Genomic DNA, 19324 nt, shown 5'->3' with positions numbered 1-19324 from the left:
AATTCAGTCCGCGGGAAAACATTCTATTTATTCTGGGGCGTTATGACAATCTCTCTGCAAACACAACTCAAGCAGGGACACACACACACTCTTTCACATGCCTGCACACACACACACACACACACACACACACACACACACACACATGACAGAGCTACACTAAGTCACTTAAAAAGTGCCATTAGTAGCGGGAGGAAGAACATTCAGCCCCACCAGAGATCAGAAGTGCACCACATCCTAGGGATTAAAAGAGAAACCAAATGGAGCAAACAGCCCTGTGGTAATGGTGGGCTTTTGCTGCTAGAAGCCCTGCACAGCAGTTGTTTAAAAGGAGGTGAGTGTGTGGGTCTCGTGATGGAAGGGTAAGGGTTCTCCTTGCATCAGAACAGTAGAGTCCTCTCCAACAGTGTAGTGGCAAATTCAGGCAAGCCACCACCACACCCCCTTCTAAGATTATACAATACACTCAAAATAATACAATAATAATTATTAGGGATGTATTGAGACGATCGATGCAGATCTTCATGTGTTGCCTTTCAGCTACATCTACTATTTTCTGTGCACGTACCTGGGCAAATGCTTTGATTGCATTTCCCCCCCCCCCTCCATGAATTTGTTTAATCCTCTTTTAAAGCCATCCAAGTTGTTGGCCGTGACTGCATTACTGTGGGATTCCATAGAGAGCACAGTGCCTTGAGCTAACCTATGGTCTGACTTGGAGCATTTTCTACCTCATAGCACACATTCTTGAAGCATAGTGGTACATCAACTCCAGACCCTCCAAGTGTTTGTTTTCCAGGGATGTCCCTAATTTAGAGAAGCCGTTCCGGTTTCTGATTTGATCTTGGAATGTCCCACTTTTCCTTAGGATGTCCCTATTATCACTGGAGAAATGTTGAAAGGGTATATGGAGTTATCCGACCCCCGAGCTGCCTGAAGACAATCCTGTATAGGGAAGGGTTTTTTTTAATGTTTAATGTTTTATTATGGTCTTATATATTTTGGAAGCTGCCCAGAGTGTCTGGGGCAACCCAGTAAGATAGGAGGGGTATAAACAGTAAAATGTTTGTTATGGAATGGGACGTCCTTATTTTCATCAGAGAAATGTTGGAGGGTATGCAACTCAAATAATGTCCTCCTTTCCCTGCTGTGCAACTCCCCAAACAGGATACAGATCTGAAACACTAAAATCTGGTCCAAAGTTCTATGCCAGTTTGTGCTTTTCTGTCCCTTCCAAAATGGTGGCCATTGGTTTGTCTGGGTTTTTTTTCACGGCACAAGGAGCTTCTTTTGAGATATCAGCTGCTAAGGAGGCCTACAGACTGTCATTTCTTTCCAGGAGGGATTCAAGTGCATACCAGAGATTTAGATTTGTGCAATTAAACTTGTTTCAAGGGCTCTGCCACCCTAGCCAATGCAACAAGTATACAGTACTTTTTATATTAAAAAAAAACTTTTGTGGTTAGGAAAATGGCAAGGAAATGCACTGAGAAGTGTGAGATGAATATATGATTCATGAGAAGGCACACAAACATTGCAGAAACAAATCAGGATGAGTGCTCAATGCCCCACAATGTCCCCACAAACAAATCAGAGTGAGTGCTCAGTAAAGGCTGGGCATTGTCTAACCCAGGCATAGGCAAACTCCAGCCCTCTAGATGTTTGGGACTACAGTTCCCATCGTCCCTGACCCACTGGTCCTGTTAGCTAGGGATGACTGTGCATAAGCTTTGTGCAATCAAATCAGGATGAGTGTGTAATGAACAGGTCATCTGGAAGGGCCCTAAGAGTCCGTGGACCTCAAAGAAATCAAACATTCGCCACTGTGCTTAGTTAGGCTCTCAGGGCAGGACTTTGGGGCAGAAGTCCAGTGCTCCACGTAGCAGAAAGACTCCTGGACACAGCAGGGCTGACTTCCCACCTGTTGAAGGCATACCCTGCAACATTTCTCTGATGAAAATAGGGACACACACCCTATTCCATTATTATTATTATTATTATTATTATTATTATTATTATTATTATTATTATTATTATACTTTTCTGTGGGTAGCTCAATGTCAGAGCATCTTTGCATGCAGTAAGGTCACGGGTTCAATCTGCAATGGCATCACCAGGTATGACTGGGAAAGACCCCTGCCTGAAATGCTCGAGAGCCATTGCTGCCAGTCAGTGGAGGCAACACTGAGCTAGGTAATGGTCTGACTTAGTGTGAGGCAGCTGCTATCTATGTTCTAGGTTTGAGGTCCAGCTGCCTGTCTGTTTGCAGAGGGGGAGTGGGCAACATCCTGTCCTTTGCCTCAGACAGCAAAATGTCTTGTGCCACCTCTGGCCTCAACGCTCCTGAAAGGAAACTGTATGGACCCCCCTCCCTCTTAAATCTTCTTGGTGCAGGAGGGGGGCGAGACTCCCCAGCAGCCTGAGCGCTGGCTCCATTTTGCGGCCTCCTAGCTGCTCCTCTGTTCCTTTTCTCAAGGAAGACACTCGCCTCTGCAAACGTGCAAGGTGTTCAAGTAAATAATGCTCCGCTCATCTACATTTATTTATTTATTATGATAAAATGATGGGAAATTTATATGCAAATAGGCCGTAGCCCCTGGGGTTCTGGCACAACGCCAAGGCAGCCTGCCTCTCTCCCACCACCTGTCATTCTAGGATTTTTTAAACCTTTGCTGCATTAGCAAGATTCCAGCCTCATCCAAGAGAGACGAAAACACACACAGAGAGAAAGAAAGAATATCTGCATTTCATTTACCCCTCAAAAACTACCACTGGTCCCTATAACATGAGGTCCTAGTCAAGGCAGGGCTATAGCTCCCTAGGAGAGCACCTGTTTTCAGCCCTTTGAATCCAGAAGGTCCCAGATTCGATCCCTGGCATCTCCAACCATAACAGATCAGGTAATGGGGAAGGCATATGAATCTAGGAAGCTGCCTTATACTAGGTCCTTGAGACCAGTATGGATTAGCAGCAGCTCTCCAGGTTTTCAGGTGTGGGACATTCCCAGCCTTACCTGTAGCTGCTGGGAAGTAGACCTTCTGCATGGAAAGAAGATGCTCCTCTACCTGGAGAGAGACAGATTGTTGGAATGGACAGTACTGGGCTAGGTGGAATAATAGCTTGATCCAGTAAAGGTCCAGGATGTTCCTTAGGCTTTTGAGTGGTGGTGGCAGTGGTGACAGCAGCAGCAGCAGCAACAACAGGGGCGTTACCAGTTTGAAAATGAAAGGATGGTCTGGTCTGGCCATTGCCACCAAATGTGGAGAGGGGCTTTGCTTTCCACCATGAGACCCCTCTCTCGCGTTGCTGCACTTCTTTGCTGGAAACTTTCCCCCTGGTTCCTAACTTAATTTATGTCAAAATCCTCCCTGCATAGCTTGACCTCTTTCCTGGAGTCATGTGGTGCTTAAAACTCATTATTCCTCCATTGAAACAAGAAGTTAATTAAAAACCCTTTATATGCTTTAAAAAAAAGTTTTGATGAGTTGTCAGCAGTCTTGCCTTGCTGGACTAGAGATAGCACAACATGCAAAAGTTTAGCAGGCGATCGGGAGATGCTTGCATTTCCCCTCGCTTTGCAAGAGGAGTGCTGAGGGCGCAGCATGCAAAGCCATTTTTGCAGCTGCCATCAGCTCCATGGGCCCATCTCCAGCAATGCAGATCTCTCAGCTTCTTGCCGTTGGGTGAAGAGCTCTGCTCTCCCCTTCTTCTGAGGTGCAAACTTCCCAGAGGAACTTCCCAGAGTGCAAAGTTTTTATCTCTGCATCTTTTAGGGTTTTGGAAAGCCAGAAAAACAAATCAAAAATCTCACATCAGGCAGGGTAGCCAAATAGGGTTGTTGTGGTTGGATTGCAGTGCCCATCACACCCAGCCAACAGATACAATGGTCAGAAATGAAAGATATTGTAGCCCAGCAAGGTCCCGGGGGGCACCACGTTGGCTATCCCTGTGTTACATGTGAGCCCCCTTTCCATACCGTTTGCACCTGCAGATGTTTCAGGGTGGACATACTGCTTCATTTCCATGCATGTCCCAGAACTTGTTGCTGAAATCCTGTAACTTTTCTTACTACAAATGTCCCAGGAGGTGTGTTTTTTCTTGTTGGGGGGGTTGTCCCTCTTTCATTGCACTATATAGCACAAAAGTGCCCCTCCAAATGGCAAAAATGTGGTAGCATTGGGGAAGCATTGCAGAATGACTCATAAGGCAGAATGATGTGTGGATGGTCCTGTAGAAATCCCCTGCTAATGCACTGTTATGGTGTCAGTGACGTTGCAGAATACATCCATTAAGAGGCACCAGCCTGGAAGGGCCCTCTTAAGTCATTGCTGGGCTTAATTCCCAACACACCCATTGTTGCCTGCTTCTTCCAGCTCTCAGAGAAGGAGAGTGGAGTGCTGGCTGGTTTAATTTGCACGCCAGCTACCCAGAACCATCTCCAGTCCAATCCACAGCTATGATTTCAGAGCAGTTTGGCTTCCCAGCTCTGGAAGCAGGTTGTTTTCTTGGCATTGCCTGGAGTTATCCTTCTGTTGCATTATTGCCCTTCTGCGTGCATTGGGTGTCAACAGAAGGCTGCGGGGAAATAAAATGTCACACCCCACCATAAGGAAGAACGTGATTGTTCAGTGTGTCGATCTGATTGGCAGGAGTTGAGCAGGTTTAGGGTTAACTTTAAAATCTTATATGTAACAGAAACAGCAAGTATAATTTACTGAATTTGGGATTCACCCCAAAGGTTTGAAAGCACCTGTCATTTTATATCAACACGCTCTTCTTTCTTTCTTTAAGCGCTGTTTTCATTGTATGCTACACATGCCAGGTGGCTTGGGAAGCATGTTAAATGAAGCTCAAATTATTTACATTGAACTGATTCCACCTAGGCGCTTGTGGTGCCCAATTGCACTTTGGTTGCTAGGCAAAGGCTTTCCCAACAGATTAAGGTGGTGGGTGGACAGCGCCCCATGGTAACTCATAGTATGCAAAGTCTGTGGGTTTGGGAGCAAGCCTGTCTACTGAAATGATCCTTCCTAGCAGCATTTACCCATTACATGGGTGGAAGCAGAAAGGGAAGCCCTGTTACTCCAAAGGGATCCATATAAGTGGTGCTCTGTTTATGCTTCATGAGTATATTGTGATGGGAGGAGCCATTGCTGAGTGCTGGGGCTCCTACTTTGCATGCAGAAGGTCGCAGGTTCAATCCCCAACATCTCTAGGTAGGGGTCCTCTCTAAAACTCCAGAAAGATAGGTAGGGATGTTAGGGATTGAACCTTGGACCTTCTGCATCCCAAGCAGATGCTCTACCACTGAGCTTTGGCCCTTCTCCTAAGCCATCCCAGTATAATTGCAGACTGGGAAAGATATGTCATTAAGAGTATTGAGGGAAGAGGAAGGTCTTCAGCAGGAGTTCCCATTCCACACACCCGCACCGTGCAAAGCTGGTAATAGGCCCAGACCAGATGGGAGATGTAGACCCCATTGTAGGCCCATGCCAATTACACCCACCCAGCCACCCCATTGTTTTGCCACACACTTACCAGTTTTCTGTTTGGAGGATGGAAATGAGAGAACTGGCTTCCTCTCTGGTGATCTTCCTGATTGTGGCATGCCTTCCCCGTCTGGCAAAAACCTCATCATCCTTCCTGCACCAGGCAAGTTGTTTTGATTCTCTCTGTTATTTGGACAGTGCTAATGGTCTGACTTACGAATGTTTATATTTCAATGCTTGTGCAATTGTAGTTGAAACTTGTAAACCATTTAGAAGCCTATTTTGGCATTAGGCAGTAAGTAGTAATAATTTATTAAATCTCTATGCTGCCCTTCATCTGAAGATCACAGGGCACTGTACAAATAATAATAATAATAATAATAATAATAATAATAATCCATAAGAAAATCTTCTGGTTTTATGTATGTGCTGAATATGTTTTCCCAAATTGCTCTATAAGAAGGGGAAATGTTCATTCTAAATGGGCAGTGAGGGAACTCTGATGAGGAAGACAGAGAAGAGAAGTGAGTTAGAGAAGAGCTAGCGGGGTTTGCTTTGGCGCATTTCCATTTTGATTCAGGTTGTTCCTCCTCCCCCTTCTTTGGTCCCATCTCCCACATTCTTCTTCCCTTGGGTTAACTCAGAGTAACACAGTTTGGCAAGCTTGGATTTCTTCACCTGTCCTCATCCTGCCAGACGTCTGCTTTGAGATGTATTATTAATATTGATATTTTGCAAAAGCTACCTGTACACTTTTGTTTCCCTAAGTCAATGAGGACTAGAAAGCTGCTATTTAAACTTCTGTGCGTTTTGTATCAACAGGCTAGATTTTAGCATGTGAAAGGGCAATCAGGAGTTCTGTGGAGTCCTAAGTGCCTTTGAGCTTGACAGAATATGACTCATTATGATGATTCTGGAATTTCTGGCAATTTTATGATGTCCTTGGGTGGGGTGGAATGACAGATTTTATTTTGGAAGCAGGTGACTTCCTTCCTGAAATCTCCTGGGCACTTCATCAGGGCCATGGGAACATTTGCCAGGAGGCATTGCTCCATCTGTCCCTGCTTGGCTCTCGGGGGGCAACATTTTTTGCTTGCAGTTTTTGTTTGCTGCTGTTATAGCATTTGAAATCACATTTTGTGCTCTTTGAATTTGCCTGCACAAGGCAACTGGGTCACACCCAGCTCTGTTTATTTATAACAGCATCCAGGCCATCTTTAGGTCTCGTAACTGGACTTATTAAGAGTTTCTTGACGTTCCTTGCAGAGATGGAGCAAATGAGGGGTGAGGTGAAGTCCCCAGATAGAAAACAGCTTAACAGGGAATATGATCCCCAGTGTCTCTAGGTAGGGCTGGGGAAAGATCCTGAGGCCCTAGGGAACCCCTGACAGCCAGTGTAGGCAATGCTGAGCTAGATGGACCAATGGACAGCATAATGCAGCTTCCTCTGTTTATATCCAGAGCACCAGTTTCTTCAACATACAGCTCAATGTTTTTTTTTAACAAAAGAGACCTTTGGAGATTAGGCAATGTTGTATTAATTCAAATCTACTTCTTACCCAACACTTGTTCCCGTCTCCTATTTAGAGCTGCAACCTTTAATTCATCACTTTAATTGGGGATCAGGCAAAACCTATCTAAGTAATGTTAATATGTATTCAAACCCATAGCTGGGTTGCCAGACCTCTAGGCTTCAGTCTGGCTGAAAATTATAGCATAAACACTCAGGCAGGGGGTTGTCCTCTCCCTCCCCTCCCTCCCCTCTCCCAATTAACCTCCATCTCCAGGAACTTCCCCCATGACAATGCCAGGGGCCACCCCTAGGTCTGAATTTGGGCCCTGGAATATCAGAGTCTGAGATGCTCCTGACCTTGCAGCCCTCTGCACAGCAGGGTCCCATCTTCTTTCCTAGGATTAAGGGTATGTGTGGGGCTGTCAACTGAATTAACAGTTCATCAAGAGGTTCAGAACCTGTGGCTTGAATCAGGAGGGTAAAGTGTTTAAAATAAGCAATGCCACACTACAGGTGGTGACCAGTGGGGTGTATGAACTGGGAAGGGGTGGGAATAGAGGCCTCCTTTTGTCCTGTTCTTCCTTGAGAAGGGGTGTGCACAAAATTATGCCTTGTTCCATTTCCTTGAGGGAGAACAGAAAGGAGGAATGTGTTGCGAAGAGCTGCACTTCCACAATTTGTCTGCCCCATAAACTTGTTTTCAAGAGCAAGGCTCTTGATTTCACTTTTTTTATTCTTTAAATGATTTTTATTTAAACATTTATTCCAGGTTAAATCCTACAAAAAACAAAATTACAGCAATAAAAGCACTTTGGCAGAGAATGGGAGTGGGAAATACGGAAAACAAAGGAATATGTAGAGGAAAGGAAGGAGGAAAAATAGTCTACTGAACACCACAAATCAAAAAATGATCACACTGTGAATTAAAACTACCATTCTCTAAGAGATTTTAGGGCAAATGTGGGGAACTTTTGGCCCTCCAGATGTTGCTGAATTATAATTCCAATCATCCCTAGTTTATTGGCCATGCTTGCTGGGGCTGATGGGAGTTGTAGTTCAGTAACATCTGGAGGACCACAGGTTCCCCACAACTGTTCCAGAGAGGACATTTTTACTGATAATTTTATTGGGGGGTTTTGGTAAACCATTTTGAGGTTTTATTACAATCAAGGGGTGTATTAATCTTCTGAAACAAATTTGGCTCTATGGAGTCTACATTGGAACGAACAGGTGCAGAGCTGCCTTGTGGGTACTCCTCACCTGCAAATGGTTGTTGGAGCTCCAGGTAACTTCAGTGGCAAAGAGTGTTTGCCCAGCTATACTTGGCTCACCAGCTAAGGCCATTCCCAGATTGGGACAGACTAGTTTATGTAATCCGTCAATTTCAATGTGTCTACTGTGGGAACAATTTAGTTTGGATACAAGGGGGGATTATTTGTTTTTGTTGCTTGCTTCAAAACTATAGTGTATTGTTTTACTCATTTGCAAATGCATGGAATTTAATCAATGGACTAAAGCATGATTAATCATGTAATGCACAGGTGGGCAACCTGACACCTCCCTGAAGCTGCCCCTTCCCTTCCATCCTATCAGCGTCCCTTCCTTCTAGCACATTTCCTCATTTCCCCTGGCTTTTAAAACATGCCCCCCCCCTTCTGTGCAGATCTCACACACAAACACACAATATTTCTTTGAGAGTAACTTATCAAACCCAGAGAGGCAATTCTGAGTTGACCTGCACAGGAAGGGGAATTCTCATCTCAGCTAGCTGTGGAACAGTTGAAGCTGGACCCTCAGTTAAAATGGAATTACTACCTGTTTGCTTTGACTGTGTAGCCACAGTCAGCATGTGATGCCAGAAGCAGTGCAACCCTCCACAGAAAGAGGTTCCCCATTCTTGGACTAGTATTTTATTTTATTTTTTAATGGTGAAAGGGTTATAGACTCGTGGCATTACTTGTTGGGGTGGTTTAGTGGTTAGACTGTCGGACTAGGATGTGGGTCAAATCCCATCTGCCTACAAAGCTCGGCCACCATTTCTTAGCCTAGCTAGCCTACCTCACAGGGTTGGTGTGAGGATAAAAGGCTTCGGGTGGGGAGAAAAACCATGGAAGCCAATTCTAATCTCCGCGGAGGAAAGGCAAGATATAGAATGCGAGCAATGAATTAATCAGATGGATTGAATCACCGCGGAGGCTATGCCGTTCGGGTCCTCACCTCTCCCCAATCCCTAATTTACTCTCCGCGCGGCTGTAGCTCCGCCCACTCCCCCTTCTTGCATCCACCTTATCCGGTGGGCGTGGCTAGGATCCGAGCGGCTGCCCTATGAGCGGCTGCGCCTGGGCCCTGCTCGCCCCGAGACCACGCCCCTTTGGAACGCTCGGCGGTTTTGATACATTTTCAGGTTCCATTGAGAAAAAAACAGACACGCGCGCAGAAGCCCCCGTAGAAATCTTGCAGAACGGGAGCCGGGAGGAGGAAGAAAGAGAGCGGCGCTGCGGGAAGGAAGCCGGAGCCCGCCGAGTGCCGGGTCGTCAGCGGGGGACGCCGTCGCTGGCGGCGGCGGCGGGAAGCACCAGAAGACTACGCGGAGGAGAGCGACGGAGGCGCCACCGCCGGGCGAGCAGCCCTTCTCCTCCTCCTCCTCCCGGCCAGCTCGCCCTGCTTGCCCGCCGCCCAGCCCTGGGAGCGCCGGGTGGGCATGAGAGCCGCGAGCCGGCCGCCCCCCGCCAACCTGCCTCTGCAGCCGCCGCCGCCAGAGGAAGACGAAGCCGCCGCCGCCGCCGCCCCGCGATGTCCAGGAGGAAGCAGAGCAAGCCCCGGCAGATCAAACGTGAGCAGCGCCGCCTCCCCGACAACTTTGCTGTCCGCCCGCTCCCCTCCCCCGTACACCCCGTTCTTGGCCGCTTCCCGCCCGCCCGGGCTCGGAGTACCGTCCCCCCCCCCCCAATCCCGCTAATTTCTTCGTTATTTGCTTTTCTGTGTCCTGTCCCCGCGCCTTCCCAATTTCCAGATGTACTCAGAGTTGGTGCTTCGAGACTTCTTCCTCTCTCCCCCCCCCCCGCCAAACTCTGAAGGGTTCTCCTTCCCCGGAGGTTTTCTCCCTCCACCCTTCTTGTATATTTCTGACTGGGGAATACTCCTGCCTTGCGGCGCGCTTAAAACACCCCCCCTCGCCGCCGCCAATTATCCTGGAGTGACAAGGCGTGTGTCTGCGGGGCTGGAGGGGCTTTCTGTCCCCGACCCTTTAGACGCGGGGCTAATTGCCCGGGACCGTCCTCTTTTCTGCACTTCCACGCTTCTACCACTTTGATCTTTGCCTTTCCCCGAAAGCTTCGGGCCAGTTTCACGTCCCACTTCCATGCAGCTCCTGGATCGGGTCCTCCCCGCTCCATCCCCCTCCCAATAGGCTTCCTTGCTGGTTTAGGTTTTAGGTCAATCCTAAGAGTCTCCGGGCGGGAGGGGGGATTGCGCGATCCCATTCTAGTCCCTCCCCCGCTACTCAACCGCCTGCCTTTTACTTGACCCTCGTGGGAACGAACTTGGCAGTCTGCGGGGGGGGGGAGATGAGGCGTCATTTTGACAGCTGCCCTGTAGATGGAGGCGGGGGGGGGGCGGCGGCGTTGTCGCTCCTTGTTTGTCCCCGGATAAGAGGAATTGCTACCACCCCACCCTCGCTAGCAATGCTTCTTATTTACACAATGACCATTCTTGGAAGCTCCCCCCAGCGCCGCCTCAGAAAGCGGCAGCCTGCAAGCCAGACGACCCGGTGAGGGTCTCTCTCGGGCTCCGTGGCGGCAGAAGTCCCCCCTTTTGGGGGTTGGCGGCGCGATGTCCTTTGCCCCCCGATCTTCCTGCTCCATCCCCGCCCCCTCCTCTCCTCCTTCCCTGGTGCGATCGCCAGGCCGATAGAGCCGCCCCTGATGAGAGCCGAGATAAAGGCTTTAAAATATTCCTTTCTGCAAGTCCCGTCCTGATAAGATCGCCCTGTCGGGATGGGCTGAAATTGCGATCTTATCTCGCGCTTGACTCACTCCCATCTCCTCTTGCATTAGGAAGCCTCATCTTGAGGGACTTTTGCAAATGTTGGCGGTGCGCGTTTTTAAAGGGGAGGGGGCTTGGGAGAGGGTCTTCCTTAGGAAATTTCTTGGAGGGGGGAGAAAGTTGAGGGGCTCAGACCCTGGTTAGGTTTTCACTGTCTGTGCCTGGGACATTTGGTGCCTTAAAAACACCTGCCTCTGAGTGTCTGCAGAGTGCGTTCTGGTACTCGTCATTTATATCCTGATGAGCTTGTTGTCCCTGGAGGAGGAATAACAGAAAAAGGAAGTGAGAAGATTATATCTTCTGAACTAGGTGGGTGTAGACTTGTGAGTTTCACAGCACTCTTCATCAAGGAAAATTCTTTCGCATGTGCATCATTGAGGCATTGAGATTTGTATTTGTGGCCTTTGGAGGTGTGGACAGTTGAAGTGCATGCTGTGGACGTGATGCTCATTGAAGGAGGACCCTCTGATTGTGTCCAATACAGAGAATTGTGTTGCTGGAAATCACTGGAAGCGAGGCCCCTGTGAGAATGTATCCACATGCAAGGTACAGGAGCAAGCTCACTGCTGATAATGGCTTCCCAACCAGGTGAAGAGTTATGTGAAAGTTGGAAGCTTGCATAGGCCATGCTTGGACCAATCATGGACGTTTTCCCTATTTTACATCTCCTACTTGGTCGTTTATTAGTAACTATTCCTGCATCTGGAGAAAGGGAAACAGTTTTGGTTTCACTTGACTATTTTTTTAAAAAGTAAAGGTTTTTTTAAGGTACATGTTACAAAATCCCAACTCTCCCCCACTTTTGTTTTCTCTTTTTTGCAGTTATATATTGGAAATTAATAAAACTATTTTTTAAAAGGTGCATTTTAATACTCTGCTAGGTTGTGGGAAGGGTCATCAAACCATAGAGATGTAGAGAACTAGAAGGGACCCCTCAAAGGTCATCTGGTCCAAACCATCTCAACACACACTGTCCCCCATCCAGTTTGAAACCATACCGGACCCTGCTTAGTTTTGCAAATGTGCCAGCAGTTTTTATTGCTGAACCACCAGGGGGTGCTTGCAAGGTTCCAGGTCCAATCCCTGACACCCCCTGCCTGAAACCCTGGCGAGCTGCTGCCAGTCAGAGTAGACAGTACTGAGTGAATTGGACCAATGTTCTGCTTTTGGATGAAGTGCCTTCCTATGCCCCATTCCCACAAGTTCTCTTTATGATTCTTTCTCCTCCTTGCTCTTGTGCTGCTGGTTATCTTGTCCTCCCTGATGCTTCCGATCTGCATATCCATAACCCAATTAAGTTTTGGTAATCCTTGATTTCCATATCCGGGAACATCAATGTTAGGCACCACCCTCTCTGCAAGTTTAACTCTCCTGGGCATTCATATTGGTGTCTCTGGATCAAACAGTTCTCTTGAGGTTCTCAAACTGATCCGTCAAAGGTGGTCTGGATTCAGGTCAGCCATCTAGGAAAGTGATTGTTTGTTTTGGGGGGGCACGGGGGATTTTAATATCAACTACTGGAACATTCCCACTGGCAGGTTTGACTGCTTTTTTTCTGCTCCCTTCCTTCCTGAACAGATCTTAGCCGCTGATAAGGCAGAGAGAGAGAGAGAGAGATGTGTGTGTGGATAGGGAAGCAGGGCCCCATGTGATAATATTGCTTTATCTTCCCCTGGAAATAATTGCTATACTAAGCTGCATCTACCTGTTTGCCTGCCTGAGGTGATTCCTTTTACTGATAAGAACAAAGCAAACTTTTTTTTTTTTTAGGGTGATAGTTACCCCTGCTCACACCCCTGCAATTTCCATTAAGTTTTCTGAATATCCAACTTCTTCTTTGCCTCACAACAACTTTAACAACTTTTTTTCCCTTTAGCCACTCCCCTTGTTTGTGGGGGTGGGACTTCCATGCCATCAGCTGCTTCATTATTTTGGATGTCTTCTATTTGGGGAAAAGCCATAGCTCAATGGGAGAGCATCTGCTTTGCACGCACCAAGTCCCAGGTTTGCTCCCCTTCCCAGCATCTCCAGGTATAGGGATGAGAGAGACTAGTGCCTGAAACCCTGGAGAGCTGCTGGCAGTCAGTGTAGACTGTATTGATGGGGCAACACGTTCCTATACAATAATAAGATTGTAACAATCTGGGATCCTGCTGGCTTGAAAAGTGGGTACTAAACCTCTTATACAAGGGGAATTGGGTCGATTTGACAGATTTCCACCCATCACAGTGGAAAACCAATGTGAGGAATTTCCCATGTTCAATATGTGCTTAACTCGCCTCCCCTTCCCCAGGTTTCAGTCCAGGAACATATGAAACAATGAGTGCTTTTGGGCACATGCAGAGTGCATCTTTCCCTTGAAATATTTGGGATTAGGCATATGAGCTCCTAGTTAGAAGGAATGGGCTGCAGGTGGGATTATATCTGGAACACTTGAAGAGAATGGGAGGGAGGCTAAGCCCCAGGGGTTTCTGCGATGATGTTTTTGGCATTCAGCTGTGCTGTGCGAAATGCTCCCAGATTCCCTCAAATGATCCCGTGACGTGCGTAATGTGTACACCAAGAGTGAAGTTCACGAGGGGGTGGAGGGGCTGGTCACGTTCGCCCATTTCTTTTTGTGTAACTGGAGGATTTATGGGTCTGTGTGAATTATCTGGTGTTGGGTGCGAACCTTTAAAAGAAGAAGGGAAACTTCTTAATGACAGGCAGGCTGGGGGACTGCAAGGAAGGCCAAGTGCTGCTTCAGTTGTGGGCTTAGGAGAGGCGCAAAGTGATCTGCCTGCTTCTTTTCTTTGGCGGAGGAAAGTGGCGCCATCCAGGACTGCAGGCCTCTTAGCCGCCCCCTGGCACATGCCTAGCAGAGATCCTGTGGCTTCCATCTTCCGGAAGATGCCGTTTGTTTGGGTGGTGTGTCTTCCTCTCCCCCCCCCCCCCTTTCTCCTTTCAACTTTCCACCCTGTTTTGTCTTGCCAGGAGTTGTTAGGTCTTTCTGAGCTGCTGTTGTGCATTAATTTCCAGCTCCTTTCTTGTCACCCCCGTGCGCTGTTCTCCGCTTAATAAGGAGCCAAAGGTGATCCGAAGATGGATTGGGATGTTTGCAGGGATGGGCAGCTCTGTGACTACATTAAGCTGACTTGCACTTGAAAGCTCCAGGCTGCTGCTGCGGCTCCTCCTCCGGTTTCTTCAGAGATGCGAAGGGATGATAAAGTGGAGGATGTTGATGGGAGGCCAGATAGAGATGGCCAGAACTGATGAAGGGGTTGGAGATGGCAGATAGGCACCCTTTGTTGTCCCCACCCCACCCTCCGTTGGCATGAAAATGGCAGTCAGCAAGTACACAGGGCAGTGAAATACGTGGGTGTTTAGAAAAATTGTTCTTTTTGTTACTTTGCTTTCTCTCAAGGGGGAGAAAAGTATGCATGAGTTAAGGCTTTTGTAACTGAGCTGCAGACCTTTTTTTTTTTCCTTTTTCTTTAAGTAGATGTCAGATCATCTCTGCCTTCCTGATTCATATCTGCTGACTTGAGTTTGCTTCACTGCTTCTTGGCTCCATTTCTATTCTCAATCTCCCCCCCTCCCCCCCCCAATGCCTGATGTGAAATGCAGATAAATTTGAAAGAAGGGGGGATCTACGAGGGGGAGGAAGCCTGGGAGATTGACAGAAAGTGATTAGATGAAGATGAGACGTTGGATTATATTTAACCAGCTAGTTGGTGTAAGTTATTATTATTATTACTATGATAATGAATTGCTTCTCAGGCCACAGATATGCTGCCGTTTGTTTGCATTTTTTAAATAGGAGAAATACTAAACTAGTGGTTCCCAAACATTTTGGGTCCTCTACTCTATTAAAAACATTATTCAAAATAGCAATTTGCCCAGCCCACTACGGAAAATGATAACGCACTAAAATTCATTAATTGCACATTTATTCAAAATTCAGTTATAAAACTATTTGGTTTAATTAATTCAACCAAATTGATGAACTTGGTCCAGTGATGCCAGATTTCAAATTCTGATAGTCGTTTACACCTCCAGCACCCCCTCTTAGTGCCCCCTAAGTAATTTCAATGCCCCCCAGGGGCTGGTACCACTCACTTTGGGCTTTGCCACAGGCGACACTTTGCCTGCAGGTCATCTCCAGTAGGACTGGGAGCGAACCCCGCCTGAAGCCCTGGGGAGCCACTCCTAGTCAACGTGCCATGGGGAAGTCAAACATTTAAAGTACACAATTTCATTCCAAAGACTCTTGGGAATTGTAGTTTACAGAGCTACAGTTCCCACATCTTAACAAACTGAAGTTCCTGGGATTCTTGGGGCGGGGGATGCATAGGTCATGTGTGGAGGATGTGCTTTCAGTGTATGGTGTGGATCTGCCCCTATAGACGGCCCAGTGGTGCGACTCATCCTAAGGCACCTTCCTAGGAAGATGTCAGTCAATCGACCTGGTGGGCTTGTATGTGCAAAGAGTCTGTCCTTCTGTCCTGTCCTGCGGATGATGTGCGTGCCTTCCGAAGCACCACAGCAGTTACTAGCCGTGACTGTTCGCTACAGAGATGACTAAGAAAGTTGTCCCTTACCACTGGTGGTGTGAAGGTCATTCCGATTTCAACTGGAGTTTAACCACATCTGTCGTTTATGGTTTGTTTATTTTGGGGCCACCCCTCAGCTGAAGTGCTTGTGAAGGGAGGACAGTGCACAATAAAAATGATAATACAATAAAAAGTAAAAGTGCAACCTGAGAAGGGCCCAGCCTTGGAACCAGAGCATCTTCTTAGAGTTCTCAAGAAGAGGAGCCTTCCTGGACCAGACCAAAGGCTTGTGTAGTGTAGCCTCCCATTTCCCAGGAGTAGCCAAGGTGATGCTCCCCAACAGGTGCCAAGAAGCCCTGTTCCTCCTCAGCAAGAGGCATTGAAAAGCATACTGGCTCTGATCTTGGAAGTAGAGTATAGCCTTCATGACTGCAAGCCATCAGTAGCCTTACTCTTCACAAATCTGTCCCAACCCTGTCTTAAATTGTTGGCCACAGCGGTAAAAGGTCGGCAGAGCAGTTTGAAAGCCAACTTATGTTATGTGCTGGCCAACGAAGAACTACTTTGGAAAGAAAATTGTATCACGGCTGACACCAGGCAGACCCTCTTCCCTTATACTGCTCCTCTAGCTCACTGTGGCCTAGTAAGGTTGGGGAAGCTTTGACCCTCCAGGTCAGCTGGATTCCATCTTCCTTCAGCACCAGGCAGCATGGACAGTGGTCAGGGATGATGGGAGTTGTAGTCCAGCGACATCTGGAAGGCTGCAGGTTACCCAGCCCATTGTGCACTGGCTGGCAGAAGACCCATGGCTGTCAGAGGGATTATGCCCCTGAATACCAGTTTGCTGGGAGTCGCAAGTGGGCAGGGTGCTGCTGTACTCAGGTCCAACTTGCAGGCTTCCCACAGGCATGTTGTTGACCCCTCTGAGAACAGGATGCTGGACGTGTCACTGGCCTGATCCAGCAAGCTCATCTTCTGTTCTTAAGGAACTTCTAACTAGTGTTTGCTGAATGTCAAGAGGTACTATTCCGCCCCTTATTTTTCCTCTGAAAAATATTTCATAAGCTATTGTTCCGTTATTGAAATGTTGCAGTCTGATGAGCAGAATCCTTTTGGGAGAGATGTCATGGCTTTTGAGAGACAAGTCCCTCCAGCTTGGCTGCTGCAATAATTAGGACTTGGTAGATCCCATTTCCTGGACCCTTTTTATTTTTTAATGCCATTTTTCTGCCACAAAGGCCTTTTGAATAGTTCACTGTCTAAAGTTTAAATGTTTGTGAAGGGTTTGTTTAGAGCTCTTGCTTTGTATGCAGGAAGGCTCAGTGCCCAACGCCAGGAATCTCTGGTGAAAGAGGATTCTTGTGGCAGACTCCCTACTAAAAAGGCCCAGACTGTGGCAAAGGATAATGTCACTGTGGCAGCAGCTTCTTTTCAGACATGCTTTTGTACGTCATGTGTACATACAGTGATATACTTCCTGAATTATCCTGGGTTCATAGCATTTGGACAGCCTCCCCCAGCTAAGTGCCCTCCAGACCTTTTGGAGAGTTTGGGCTTTCAACTGGCATTTGGTTGGCCACTGTGAGAACAGGGTGATTGATGGATTAGGTGGGTCTTGGGTCTGATCCAGCAGGGCTCCTGTTATGTTCTTACGACCACAACTTCCATCAGCCCTGACCATTGGCCATGCAGGCTGGGGTGGATTTAGGCTATTAAAGGTGAAGATGCAGGGCTTTTCACTTGGCCCAGAGCAAACTAGAGAAGATCAAAAGGAGCACCTGGGGGGAGTTAACAGCCACATTCCAGACCAGCTTCTCATCTGTTTTCAGTGACAAGCCTTGTGTGTGTGGCACATGGCAATGCTCAGGTTGAGAGGCACCCAAAGCATGATAGACTGTACCTTTGTCAAAAAGGAAGTCCTCCATCATACAGTGCATAATTAACTTGATAGGTTAGATACATCAAGATGGCATTAAATTGACAAATTCATGGAGGAGGAAAGGGGCTGTTGATGGCTACTAGTCATGGCAGTATGGAACCTCCAGGGGCAAAGGTAGTCTATCTCTAAACACCAGCTGTGACCAGACATTTGTAGCTCAGTAGCAGAGCATCTCCATTGCATCAGATGGTCCCTGGTTCATTCCCTATAATGTTTAGGAGGGAGTGTAGTGCCCCCCAAATGAAGTCCTGGAGAGCTTCCACCACTGTAGGTGATACTGTGCTTGATGGACCAATAGCCTGATTTGGTAGAAGGCAGCTCTCTTGTGGTCCTAGCTGCTGGAAAGGCTGTTCCTGTCATGCCCTGCTTCTCTGATTCCTGGAGGCTTCTGGTTGGCTCCTGTAGAAGCAGGATGCTGGATTCGATGCACTGTCAGATGGATCTATCAGGGCTCTTCCTTATTTTCTTCTTCTTCAGAATACGGCTGAGTCTCTAAAAGCTAGAGTATGGTGTGAAGGCGCATGAGGCCCCCACCTTGCTTAAACCTAGCACATCTGGATCAGTGTTAGGGTGGGTGACTGCTAGAGAACCAGATGTATGCCACCACGATGGGAGGAAGTGAAAAGCCAGGCTGCATCCCGAAGCACTCTTCTCACACGGCAACGTGGTTCTTTGAGAGCGTGCATCCCGGTCGCACATCCCTGCCCCATATCTAGGTCAACCAACCTGTATAGCATTTGCATCACTCTCCTGTCTGTCTGGATGTTGAGTTCATCTGTCCTCATCTTATGCTGACTTTGGGCGGTCCATTTCCAGAGCCAAACCTGATGATGAGAGTAAAGGAGAAAATAGAGCTAAGTGTCAGGTGTCATCAGCATAGTAGCCCCCTGAATGACCTTGCGCAGCAGCAGCAGCATGTGGCTGTTGAAAAGCATGGGAGTCTTCAAAACTCTGTAGGACAGTTCACCCCAGGAACAGGGGAAGTCTCCCAGTATTGCCGGCTCCCGAGGTAGGAGCAGAACCCTGGCCAAGCATAGGCTCCCATCCTGTCCCAAACTGCAGAAGGATACTATGGCTGTTGGTTATTAAAAAGCCACCAAAAGACCCAGGAGAATCAATAGTGCCACAGTGTTTCTCCTGGTCGAGGTCATCTACCAAAGCAAGAAAGGCAGTTAGTGCCCCATAAACAGAAGTAAACAGTTTCCTCCCAAAGTGCTTGAAGAAGATGATAACATCCTAAGAGCTGGCCTGCTGGGGGCCCATCTAGTCCAGCATCCCTTGTTGACAGTGGCCAACTTGATGCTGAAATGGGAAGTCCAATTGTGATTCCCTGCAAACTGATATTCAGAGGCGTTTTGAATCCTCTTTTAAGGCTTTCTAAGTTGGTAGCCACCACTATGTCCCATGGCAGCTAATTCCATATTTTAACAAAGTGATGGGTGAAGTCCTCTTTGTCTGTCCTGAGTCTCCCACCACTCAACTTTATTGGCTCTGGTATTATTATGAGAGAGGGAGGAAAACTTGTCTCTGTTGGGTCCATTTTTTATAAAACACAAAGCGCGTAATTTTACAGAACTCTATTTGCCTTCTCCCCTTTTACTTGCACACCCCCCCCTTCCCCAAACAACAAAGTTGTGGTGCCTTTCCAACCGCTTTGGCCACGAATGAAGCCTGTAAAACACAAGGCAACTTTGACCCCGGCTAGCTGCTGGATGCTCTTCCCCCCTGCCCCGGTTCAGCCAGCGGTGGCAAGCGCCCTGTGGAGGTTTGGCACGTAATTGCTTTCACTATTAAGGGTTTTCAGAGA

The 19324-nt window shown here is 47.6% G+C and overlaps 1 protein-coding gene across 3 annotated transcripts in view; it reads left to right on the top strand.

The window, feature by feature from the left end:
* ZFPM1 (zinc finger protein, FOG family member 1) overlaps positions 1 to 19324 on the top strand; it is a 131071-nt gene that overhangs the window by 5114 nt on the left and 106633 nt on the right. For 2 of the 3 annotated variants that reach the window (XM_077931607.1, XM_028739954.2), the window contains exon 1: positions 9313 to 9835. The exons of the other annotated variant lie outside the window; for it this stretch is intronic. In XM_077931607.1, the coding sequence (XP_077787733.1) occupies positions 9328 to 9835 (508 nt within the window). In that variant the 5' untranslated portion in view covers positions 9313 to 9327. Of the gene's footprint in view, positions 1 to 9312; positions 9836 to 19324 lie in introns of those variants that run through there. 3 annotated transcript variants of the gene reach the window in all.

This window comes from Podarcis muralis, chromosome 7 (assembly GCF_964188315.1).
Source record: "Podarcis muralis chromosome 7, rPodMur119.hap1.1, whole genome shotgun sequence".
NCBI lineage: Eukaryota > Metazoa > Chordata > Lepidosauria > Squamata > Lacertidae > Podarcis > Podarcis muralis.
This window is presented reverse-complemented; position numbering and strand designations above follow the sequence as displayed.